This window comes from Podarcis liolepis, assembly GCF_965112155.1.
Source record: "Podarcis liolepis genome assembly, chromosome: 11".
Taxonomy (NCBI): Eukaryota; Metazoa; Chordata; class Lepidosauria; order Squamata; family Lacertidae; genus Podarcis; species Podarcis liolepis.
This window is the reverse complement of record NC_139565.1, coordinates 29,477,980-29,490,601: the sequence shown is the minus strand read 5'-3', so window position 1 is coordinate 29,490,601 and position 12,622 is coordinate 29,477,980. Positions and strand designations below refer to the sequence as shown.

The 12,622-nt window shown below is 39.2% G+C and overlaps 1 protein-coding gene across 10 annotated transcripts in view; it reads right to left on the bottom strand.

Annotated features, from left to right (window-relative positions):
- ARB2A (ARB2 cotranscriptional regulator A) overlaps positions 1-12,622 on the bottom strand; it is a 209,396-nt gene that overhangs the window by 180,900 nt on the left and 15,874 nt on the right. For all 10 annotated transcript variants that reach the window (XM_083465445.1, XM_083465442.1, XM_083465446.1 and 7 more), the window contains one exon: positions 6,735-6,800. In XM_083465445.1, the coding sequence (XP_083321571.1) occupies positions 6,735-6,800 (66 nt within the window). The remainder of the gene's footprint in view (positions 1-6,734; positions 6,801-12,622) is intronic.

The following is a 12,622-nucleotide window of genomic DNA, read 5'->3' as shown; positions in this document are numbered from 1 at the left end:
CTGTTAGCTGCTTTGAGACTCCTTTGGGTAGTGATAAAGCGGGATATCAAATCCAAACTCTTGTGCCTCCTCCATGAGATGGCAGGAGGGCAGCAACGTGAGAATGGACCTTTTCTGTGGTGGCTCCTCACTTGTGGAATGTTAGCCTCAGCGAGGCCCGCCAGGTGCCTTCGTTACAAATATTTAGGTGCCAGGCAAAGACATGCCTCTTCTCTCTAGGCCTCTGGCTAATTAAACAATGTACAGTCTTTTAAACTGTGTGTAGTGGGGTTATTGTTATTGTTTGCTACTATGATCTGTGTTTTTGTTTGTTTGCATCTCCCTCTCAAAAACATCCTGTGGTGCACATAATGAGCGAGTGACTTGCCCACAGGCACCAATGAACTTCACAAGTAAGTGTGGGTTTTTACTCCTGCTCTCCTGACTCTGCCCACCATATCACACTCTCTCAGTATGAGGTATAAGCCCATTAAACAACCATATATCTGCTACATAATACACCATAATTCATCACTTCCAGATGTACGTACGTGTGTGTGTGTGTGTGTGTGTGTGTGTGTGTGTGTGTGTACTCACTGGAGCCTTAGTTCTTGCACTGCTAAGAACATCTCATTAATGCTAATGGGCATTAAAGCACCAGCACCTCCAAAACAGCTCAAGCAAGCAATGCAAAATGATGGCATTTGGCAAAATGCTCATATTTAAAGCATTGTTAAGAATGGATTACAGTACTGAATAGGTTATTTCCTTTAAGCAGTAAAAATAATAATAATGCACCACTGTTGTCCAAATAAGTGTTCAGAAGTACACAAGTATCTAGGTTCCAGCATGGGGACTTGTTAGATCCCCACTTATTATCTGGGCCAGTCTGGCCAAATTAGAAATTCCAGTTTCAATTATGTATACTACATTCTACGTGGAATTGCCCTTCAAGACAGTCCAGAAACTTCAGCTGTCCAGAATGAAGTTGACAGAATTCTGTCAGGGGGTAGATCACAGCACATTACTCTGATCATTTACCAACATGGGTAACTGGCAATTTATTTTCAGGCTCAGCTCAATAGGTTGGCTTGGGGCTGGGAAGTCTTCAGATCTCCTTCTCCAATAAGAATCTGCCTGGGAACTCCATTTCACTACAGAGGTTTTTGGTGTTCCTTTTTCAAGCTACTTCAAGAGTGTATGAGATCACTCTGGGAGGCAAGGGGTGGCGGTGGTGGTTTCCCAGCTGTAGTGCTCAGATTATGGAAAGGTTTGCATAGGAAGATTTGCTTGGTGCCTGACACTGCCTGACTTTTTGACAGACACCTTTATTTGAGTGAGCCTTCTTCTCACTCGCCTTCACTGATGTTTCAACTGCTTTTTAATGTTTCATCATTTGTTTATATTTATCATTTCATAGTTTCTATCCGTCCTTGTTCCACTGTGAGCTGCACTGAATAGACTGTGCTGTAGAGAGGCAATTTAGAAATTATTTAAATAAATCAATAAGCTATGAGCAGGGTATAATGGGAAGGCAGCAGCATTTTCAACATGTCAAACTATAGTGAGAATACAGAGGATGAAGAATCCTGATCCTGAGGCAGAAGTTCCCATTGAGCCAAGATAAGGACTGTTTGAGCGGACTGGTGACAGTTCACAGAACAAATCTGAGGAATGCTGTTCTTCTGATGGTGATCAAAAACATCAGGGTCCCAGTGCCAGCAGTTGTAAAACAAAGAAGAAAAAGGGGCTCACGCTGCTATGAAGTAAAGTAATGGCCTTTCCATAGCTCTTAACACTAGTTCTGAAGAGTTTCCCTAAAAACAGCCTGCAGGACTGGCTACCTATGTGTGAGACTACATACACAGCATCAATTCATAACTGGGTACATAGCTCCAACTTGGAAAGGTCTTCTAAGTACACCTAAGGCATGGGCAGAATGAAGCCCCTAAGAACTTGCTTATATTATGCGTTGCCATTTTCCCATTATTTCCAATATACAGTACTACAGCTTTTGGTAGACCATGGTGTATGTAACGATCAGCTTTATCTGCAAAATTTCCCTGGGCTTTTATAATACATCTGTGAAGTTTTCCTGCTTTGGTCACTTCTCCTGGGGATTGTTCTCAGAACATCAGCCAGTGCTTTTCATTGTAGATGCATGGGGAATTTAGTTCTGGTTACTTCTCACAGCAGGCTACTGAATGCTTGTGTGTAAAAAATCCAGACTATGATCTGTCAAGGCAATTGATGAGAAATAGATACTACAAAGTCAGATAAATATAATGTAAGACTAAACTTTCAGCAAATGTAGCTCAACTGATTTAGAAACCATGTCTACCATTGATCTGAGACATATCTTGTGTTTCAGTTCGTACGATCCAAATTATTTGCAAAAAAATAAGGTAAATTACAGTGTGAATTCCCTGAACTGCAAGTGTTAATATTACTCTTTATTCCATCTTCAATTCAAAGTGTGTTTGGTTTGGTTGTTAGAAACAAACACATATTTCTCATCCAAGAGTAGCACTCAGACCAATCTCTTATTCATACTTATAAAGATAAAGGACCCCTGACAGTTAAGTCCAGTTGTGGACAACTCTGGGGTTGTGGCACTCATCTTGCTTTACTGGCCGAGGGAGCCGGCGTACAGCTTCCGGGTCATGTGGCCAGCATGACCAAGCCGCTTCTGGCAAACCAGAGCAGTGCACGGAAATGCCGTTTACCTTCCCGCCGGAGCGGGATTTATCTACTTGCACTGTTTGCTTTCAAACTGCTAGGTTGGCAGGAGCAGGGACTGAGCAACCTTCTGATCGGCAAGCCCTAGCCCACAGTGCCACCCGTGTCCCCATTCATACTTATATTACAGCTGATTTAGGTTTTGGTAATGGAAGATTTGGTTAGTTTTTTAGAAATGCCATTTGTTTGTCAGTTTAATTTCATTTATATCTCAGCTTTTTCTCCAAGGAGCTCAAGGCAGGGTACATAGCTCTTGTCCTATTATGAGCAAACTTTACTCTCTTTTTCTCGATAACTACTTCTACAGAACCATTTCCAATATTTTTGGGAGCATGGGCAAGAGGAAAACAAAACTATGCATTATAAAATACTCAGTTTACATATCTAAATATGGACTAGCCATCATATGTTTACCATTCACATTTGGAATCAACCTTTACCAGCTTAATCTTAATTGCATTTGGAAACATTTCTTCAAGCCGATTTGTCTTCAAACTGCTGTAATTCATTAAATGAAGCTTTCACTAAAGGATACACATAAAAAGGTCACACCAGTGTCCAATCACACTTTATTGACAAGTCAAGCTAGTATACCATTTATTTCTCATCACACTGAAAATGTACAAAGCAATTTGTATCTTGGCAATTCACTGTTTATATCTGCTTCTACTTTTTCCAAAAGATTACATAATTACATTTATGGTCTAGGATTCTTTTTTTATTATATCAATCTATGTTAGTACTGCTCTTCGTATATAAAGCTTCCAATATTATTTTTTGACCCAGGAGTATTAATTCATCTTAATGCATACTGACTTTTTATTGGAGAGGACTACTTTCCTACTTTGCACTCTTATTTTTACTAATTGGACATTCCTTATTACATACTTCCAAGGAAGCCTCCAGTAAAAACACAGAATAAACACAATATAAACACAAGATCTTCGAACAATAAAATAGCATAAAACAACTCAGCTGCAGCCAATATAGTAATTTTAAATGACCTCACTAATCCTTAATGATTTGGTGCAATGAAAACATCTCTATGCATTAAAAAATGCAACAGGGCCAGCCCTAAAACCTCTCTTTTAAAATAAGTTCCATAATGTTGGTATCACTGCAAAGGCCTTGTGCTTTGTCCCTACTGATCTTACAAGTGCAAAAAAGCATGGTTTAGAACAAAGCATTCCCTGAAGATCCTCAGGCACTGAGAGGGCTATACTGTAGAGCAGGAGCATCCAACTTCCAAGAGACTGCGATCTACTCACACGATTAAAATCTGGCAGTGATCTATCCCCTTTTTAGGGAGATATGTCCTGTTGGGGGTGGGGTTCAGTTCAATGTTGTTGAGCATCTTTTAGGGAGGAAATATTTGTTAATTTAGGGGCTTAGGTCAAATAAATAAAATAAGGCGCTCATCAAGAGATCGCTATTGAGACCGTCAGCTTCGCTGCAAAAACTCAGACTTTAGCTCTAGCAATCTAGAGGATGGGGCAAAGGGGTGGGGCTGGATGGAGGAGCCAACGATCTACCGTGATCTACCAAAAGCTCCCAAGGATCGACCTGTTGGACACCCCTGCTGTAGAGAAAACACTCAACAGATGCAGCCCCACATTGTGTCTAGGGGCTTAGACGGGAACTAGAATGAGCTAGCAAGATGAGGCGCCAACATCACACGCAAATATGGAAAACTGCGTTTGAAACTCAAGACTTTTCAAAAAGCAGCTTGTGAAATGCACATGATTTTGCAATTTATGAAAAAGGTTTGGTATTACATGGAATGCAGACGAGTCCTTGTGCAAGTTTAAACTAAGCCAGTAACTCAATGAAAATCTTAAATTTATCCAGCAACAACAACAATTTGGTTTTAACCATCTTTCAACAATAATAATTTGATTTATTACCAGCCCTTCACCACAAGGTCCCAGGGAACGTCACAATAATTTAAGGGGGGAAAACACATTAAAAAGTTTTAAACAACTTACCAACACAGGAATAGGGAGGGTGGTTCCCAAATATATTTCAAGTGTGAAAAGCCATAGTAAAGAGGTGTGTCTTCAGTGTATGGCAAAAACTATGTAATAAAGGTGCCCGAAGCCCGAAGTAATGTGGGGAGGGAATTCTACAACCTAAAGGCTGCAACAGAGAATGCCCTCTCCCAGGACACTAGTTCCTGAACTTCTAAGGGTAGTGGAACTACAAGAGGTCCACTTCTGCCAATCTTAATACTCAATATGGTCTGTAGGACAGGATGCTGTTTTTCAGGACAATGAGACATCACTGACATACAGTGGTGCCCCGCAAGACGAATGCCTCGCAAGACAGAAAACCCGCTAGACGAAAGGGTTTTCCGTTTTTGAGCTGCTTTGCAAGACGATTTTCCCTATGGGCTTGCTTTGCAAGACGATTTTCCCTATGGGCTTGCTTTGCAAGACGAAAACGTCTTGCGAGTGTTCTGATTTTTTTTCGCTCCCCCCCTCTTTTCTAAGCCGCTAATAGCCTTTTATCCGCTAATCCGCTAAGCCTTTAATAGCCACTAAACCGCTAATAGCGCTAATCCGCTAAGCCGCTAATAGGGTTGCTTCGCAAGACGAAAAAACCACTAAACGAAGAGACTCGTGGAACGGATTAATTTCGTCTTGCGAGGCACCACTGTTATGTGAGACTCTCAGGAAGTGAAAAGAGGAATAAAATAAATAATAATGTGGAAAGGGGGATTCAAAGTGAAGATAATAATTTATGTTTAAATTTAAATTTATATCAATCAGATATAAATGCTGATGAGGAGGATTGTTCATTTTCTGTCCATGTGTCAACCATAGTTTATTTGTTAATCTCTCAAGCATGGCTGCTTCCCAAACTGTTTTGTACCAATTGTTTATCGTTGTGCCAGAAAGTTCTTTCTAGTATCTGTTTATATTGTGTCTTGTAGCTTGTAATAAATGCCTTATTAATTCTATATTATGTAAATCCAGATTGTTGTCTTGAGGTATATTTAATAAAGCTAATTCTGGTTTGACTTCCAATTGCTGTTTTGTTAATTTTATTAATTTCTTAGAATAGCAAAACCCAGAAATGCTGGATTTTTGTACATTCCCACCATATGTGGAGATGATTACCAGATGTGAGGCAGCCCCTCCAGCAACATGGTGAGCTGCCAGGAGGGATCACTGCCAATTTCCTAGGGATTAAGTGCCACCTATATATGAATTTTCAGGTTAATTTTCTATCGCTTGCTGAAATAAACTTAAGGTGCCAACTATCTTTAAGGGCTAAGATAACTGAAGAATTCAAATGTTAAAAGGTCCATGTATAAATACCCCAGGATCAATCCGAAAGACAGATCCGAATGACTGATGGCCACTTTAAGCATTTGGCATCCTGGAAACATTACACATTAAGAGTATGATCTATAGCTTTCAGATCAGGCTTCAGAAGTAACATGCAACCTGGCATACATGCATAGAAAATTTGCATAATTTCTATCATCCTCCCTCCTCTCTCAGAACAAACTGGCAGATAAAGCTGCGGAAATTATGAAGGCATCTATATACACATGATCTAGTCAAGCAAACTATTTCTGTAACTTAAGTCTATACCCCAGTTAGTCTGTGAATGTATTTTTAAAAATCTTTCTTTCCTATCTTTCTCCCAAGTAGTACAGGACAGCATACTCATCATTATACAATTGTATCCTCACAACAACCCTGCAGGGTAGGTTTAACTGACACTATAATTGCCTCATGGTTTCCCAAGAAGTTTCAAAACCAATTCAAACCTGAGTTTATTTTTTATATTAAAAAAAGCCCACCTAGATTTCTTCAGTATAGGTCCATCTACATCACACAAGTTAATAACAAAATAGGATGTGTCTGAACTGTTCCTAATGCGCACACATGATATTTACAATGCACAGAATAGGAAAAAACTATGAAATAAAATAAATTATAATTCCTCAGACTGTATTATTGCTATTTCCCAAGATGCTGAAAAAAATCAGGGTATATTTAACTTACCGGTATGTATACTTTTTTCAAATGGCATTCTTCTTCCAGTAGTTCATATACATATTTGGTGATGATCTACAAGAGAACACAGTCATAAAATGCTCATATAAGTTGCTCTTTCAAAAATTACAAATTTTAAAAGACAGAAAGCTTGCTTCCCTATGCAAAATATATTTTTTTGTCTAGAGACAGAGTATAACTTTCTGCGATTTCATATTCTGTTGTTGTGTAAATTATTAGTCTGGAAATTAATGATAAAGACCATTTCATATATAATACATACCCAGAGATACAAGAATAGCATTTGCTAAGAACTACTTTCAAATCAGCTTCAATAAGCAACTCTCCTAAAACAATCTCCCTTTGTCACTGCACATCCAGTTCATGAGCCACACTGACAGCAGATCTTTATTCACCCTTTATTCACTGAACAGAGAAGGAACAGGTCAAAGGTGGCCTAAACAGAAAAAGAGATCTACCCTGCCTTCTCTTGGTGGAAGGGGGAGAATGACTGACTTTGTATTTTCTGAGGGGAGCACAAGATGAAGTTAAGCAAGTTCTTTTGAAGATTTGTTAAGAAGTTTGCTCGGGCACAAATATCCAAATTTACAGAACAGATATGATACTTCAAATTATAAGCTAATACTGCATTTTTCAAAAAACAACAAACTGAAAAAGTATAAGATGAATATTGTAGATGACTAACTCTTGAATTAGTTTGAGCGCTACCTTGAGAGACTGTAAGCAAATGCAGAAGATAAAAATGTTCCAATATACATATGACTAGAATTTGTTCATAGAAACAGAAGCTAGCAAATGAAGTTCAAGAAATCCACTTTGGCTAGCTTTCTAAGCACATTTTATTAGAATTGTTCCATTAAAATTACTGAGAATCACACCTAAGAAGCCCAGGTTCAGCTTTTATATGCAAGATGTACAGAACAAAACTGAATTCCCAGATAATATCTATAATATACTCAATATAGGATTCTAAATGCCTTAAATGGAGATCTCTTAAATCTAGGTTACTAAATCTAATTATTACATAGATAAGGTCCTTAATCTATGGATGAAAATACAGTGAACGCATTATGGACCAGTGAACACCGTAAGAATTTCTTTTTTAAAAAACCCAACTTACTTTAAATTTGCAAAGGGAACCTAAACAAATCAAGTTCCCAGGTAATTACAATTGAAAATTAAACCAAGGGCATCAAATCCAAACACAGTACACTCCTCAGGTGTTATACCAAAACAGCTGAACTTTTAAAGCACTATCATTTGAAAAAGAAAAGAAAAAGATTAGATTTTCCTAGCACCAGCTCACAAGCCCCAATTATTATTATTATTTTCATTTATGAATCACATTCCATGAGTAATTTACAATATCCTGAAGCAATTTGCAATACCGCTGTCCCAATGGGGGTGGCCAAGTAAACTAGTGGGCTAAGTTCCAGATCAAGGTGACAAATTGCTACCCTACAGACATTTCTACACACATTTCTTTGAAGAAAAAAATGCATGTTCAGGATTACATCCCAAGAATATATAACAAGCCATTGTTACCTTTTGCAAATAATTGATGCAAATTAGATTGCAAAAGCTTCACAGTATTAGTAGACAGATCAGTCTTTCAGTCTCTACAGCAAATCTGAACAAGAATTTGACTGTGAGCAGTGAGTTGATTTAAGACATGTTTATCCCAAAGCAGCATGTTAGAAACATGCAACCGATGTAATTTTACCCCTAGGGCCTAACTGTTTATGGTTCACTGAAATCATCTTTCACTTTCTGGGAACGGCAAAGCAGTTATATTTCTACAGTTTCATAAGTTGAGAGTGAAGAGTCACTGAAGCGAACACAACAATAATAAAGTGCTCAAAATAATGTTTGTGGAAACTACACACAAAATGGTATCTACCTTGTGGTGGAAGGGAAAAAAACAGTTCTGGTTGCCTCATCTCAAATGGGATATTGTGGAGTTAGAAAATGTTTAGAAAAGGCTACCCAAATAATAAAGGGGATGGAGCAACTCCTCTCTGATGAAAGGCTGCAGCATTTGGGACTTTTTAGCTTAGAGAAAAGGTGAGTAAGAGGTGACATGAAAAAAACTTTTAAAATTATGCATGGCATAGAGAAAGTGGATAGTGAAAAGTTTTTCTCCCTCTTAAAACACTAGAACTTGTGAACCTATAATGAAGCTGAATTTTGAAAGATTTAGGAGAGATAAAATAATAAAACTACAGCAGTGCATAGTTAAACTACAGAACTAGTTTCTGCAGGAAGCAGTGGTGTCCACCAACTTGGAAGATTTTTTAAAAGGGTTAGACACATTCACAGAGGCTATCAATGGCCACTAGCCATGATAGCTATAGCCAACATCCATTGTCAGAGGTGGTATGCCTCTAAATGCTAATTGCTTGGAATTATAGGTGAACAGAGGACTATTGCACTCATATCCTGCTTGCAGGTTCCCCATAAGCATCAGGTTTGCCACTGTCAGAACATGATGCTGTACTAGAGGGGCCACTGGCCTGAAGTTCTTAAGTTGCCCAGTAGGTGCTCTATTCATAGCATCTTTCAACTGCTGTCAACCTAAAAAGAGGAAACACCCAAATATGGGATTTCCTCTTCACCAGAACTAGCCTAGGAGCTATGCCTGGAGAAGTCACTTCAATGCTGCTAATGCAACAAAAACAATGCAGGGGGCAGCAGTTACAAGCTACCGGTCTCTGCAGCCACAGCAGGTGATGTGATTCTCCAGTGGTTTGACTCCACCCCTGGAGGTGCACTCCACTGTCTCCCAAGACAGAAGGATGCAAACTCTAACTCTATCCTAAAGGGTCAAAACAAGTTAAAAGAACAACTTGACCAACCCAGAATAAACCACTCATCACATTCACTGAGGTTTATCCACCCTCTCCTGGCATAAGCCTGACACCCAAAGGTCAGCTAAAACGCATAGTGTTGAATCCAAAGTAGCATTACGTCACTGTCCTGTCAGTGGAAGGATTTCCTCTAATACAATGGGAATTCTGCCCTCTTCCTTTCTCTCACACTCTGAACATCTTATAGGGGTTCCAGCAATGCTTTGGAGCAGATGTGGGGAGTGTGTGGTGCACCTATAGGGAAAGGAGGGGGGGGGGAGTCCTGTTGCACAAGCAGAAATCCTTGCACTAACAGGATACATTAGCTGAATACTGTTGAAAGGTACCCTGCACAATTAGGCAGCAGCCACCTCTGCTATCCAAGCCTGATATATAGATGTTATCATTTAGAGACCTTTCTATGGATCCAAGAGATTTTAATTAGGCATGTGATCTGTACAGTATGTTAGAAGTAAACTGCTTAGAGCCCCTAAAGTGGTCATTAACCCAATTAGATTTAAAGCTTCAGCATGATATAGACTATAATAATAAAATACTTAAGTATTTTCTCCTTTGGGAAGAGGGGTGGGACCTAAACTGAATGTAGCAGCAGTACAGGTATAAACACAAATATGCTTATTCAATGCTTAAAAACAAAACAAATGAATTGATGGCATACAACTGTCAACTCGTTATTTTTTCTTCTTTACTGTGTCAGTGTATGGTACTTGGCAAAAATGCAGAATGAATAACATTAGACTGTCCTGCGCCAGTCTCAAGTGGTAAAGCTGACCTAAGGCTTGATACTGCTGTTGCTGTATGCTTGGGTTGAATGAGCTTTATTTTGACTCTGAAATGACAAACCTGCCAGTAAGTAACAAGAAGAAGCTTTTCACATACAACACTTGGACTCAGTCTTACTATGAAAATCTATCCTAAAATATCTTAAAATATGGTTTAACATAAGCTTTTCTCGACTAATCATAGATAATGTTATCTATTGTTTGTCCAGATTCAAACAACATAGCATTCTGCAGTTAATCTAAAATGGAAGCAAAAGTTTTGAAACTCTTGTTTGTGGCAACACCAAAGGCGGAGGACAGACCCTACAAGCGTCCCTATTTTCCAGGGCCAGTCTTGGATTTACAGAAGCCATCCCAGTTTCTGATTTGATCCCACTTTTCCTTAGGACATCCCTATTTTCATCGGATAAGTGTTGGTGGGTATGGGAGTGGGAGCACATGAAGGCAAGGCTCACTGCAGCTCATTCTTCTAACACAAAACTATGGGTTTGTATTACATTCAAACCTTTCCTGTGTACTATTATTGAGATTGTCATACATTCCCTCATGCCATTTTAATCTCACTGGCCGCTGTTTTGTTGAGTCAGTGAAATATACAGAATGGTGATGCTAGGATATCCTTGGCCTAGAGTGGGGAGAAAAGCAGAAATGGGGATCCTTCTTTTCAGTGACAGTCTCTTGTTTTTCATAATGTGTAGTTCTACCCACAACCATCTCACTCAAGGTGATCAAAAATGCTCTCATCTTACAAGCAGTATTATCAAGATATTTTATGCAAACGTATTCCACAATATCATCTTAATTGGATCCACTATATTTTATTTCTGTCAGGCCTCCTTATATAGTAACTATTTTGAAAAAATAAACGTTAAACAGTAGAAGAACCCTAGCAGAGCTTTGAGTAGCCAAACTCAAGCACACTCTTTCCTTCCAACCACTCCATCACCCCCATTCCACAGCTAGCTCTGTACCATCTGCAGCCAGATGCCTCTGCTCCCAGGCAATCCTAGAGCTATGTAAGCTTCAGCTGCCGCTACAGCAATAGTGCCTTATTTAAATTGTTAATTTTTTAGCAAGCTACTAAATTATGCTGAATAATACATAACAGAGTTTGAAACCTGTAGTTTTTAAAATCTTATAGCTCACTCACATGCTAACAAATTTAATGAGATAAACAAGAGGCACATCCATACTCCAAAGTTAAGTTTAGTACCTCATCTCAGAGACCCATTGTAAACAATACACTTGAGTCTAGCCTCCCAGAGGCACAACAATATTTTAAAAAGCAAGGTATTATGCCTCTTGAATGTAAATGTTACTGTCCATTCTTCTGAAAAATATACCTCCATCTGTGCTTTCTTGGCATGTTTCCCTGGAAGCAGGAGAGAAATACTTGGCACTGATTAATGTCATTATGCCATTTTAAGTTATATATATGCTTCTGCTTGTGGACTAATTTTCATTCTCCCCACCTTGCTTCCCCTCTCTTTTAAGATAGTTACAATTTAAACTATTTAATGTTTCTTGGCATCTCAGTTATTAGTCTTTACTGGATACTAAAATGAAATCACAGGGCATCCTATTATAGTCACAATCTTAAGTCCCAAACATGCCACTGAAGAGGGAACACGTGTCTGCCAATGCCTTTCTAGTGCACACAAGAGGACCCAAACTGACTGAAACAAAAATTGGACAACTGGAGACTTTTCTTTCTGCTCTATGTGCTCCAAGCAGGTCCTCCTTGCTCTCTGGCCTGTGCATAAGGTTTAAATGTGCCCCCTATCTCCTCTGAGTGCCTCTTCCCAGTGCTGGCACTTCTTCCCAGGCTGATCGTGTGATAGGAAGGAAAATCTGCTCTTCAGAGTTTGATTTCTTCCCATTACAGCATGGAGCTGGGAGAAGAGGAAGATGGAAGTAGAGAGGGAGATACTATGGCCTTCAGCTGACCTTTTAAAGCCATCTCATCTAGGTCTTGCATACCACCAGAGCTAAGAGCTCAAAGTGTTCAAGAAACAGGAAGAACTAGTTCCTATTTCCAGAGTGCTCCTACCTGCTAGCAATGGCAATATGCAAAAGGAAAAGATGCCTTGTTCATCACCATTGCCAGCAATTTTGCTGGTGGCTGAAGAACTACCTGAAACGGCTTAGTGGGCCATGGGTTCTCCATTCCTACAATACATGACAGAAGAAAATAGTGGATTTCAACACACCTAGTCTTTAAGCAAGG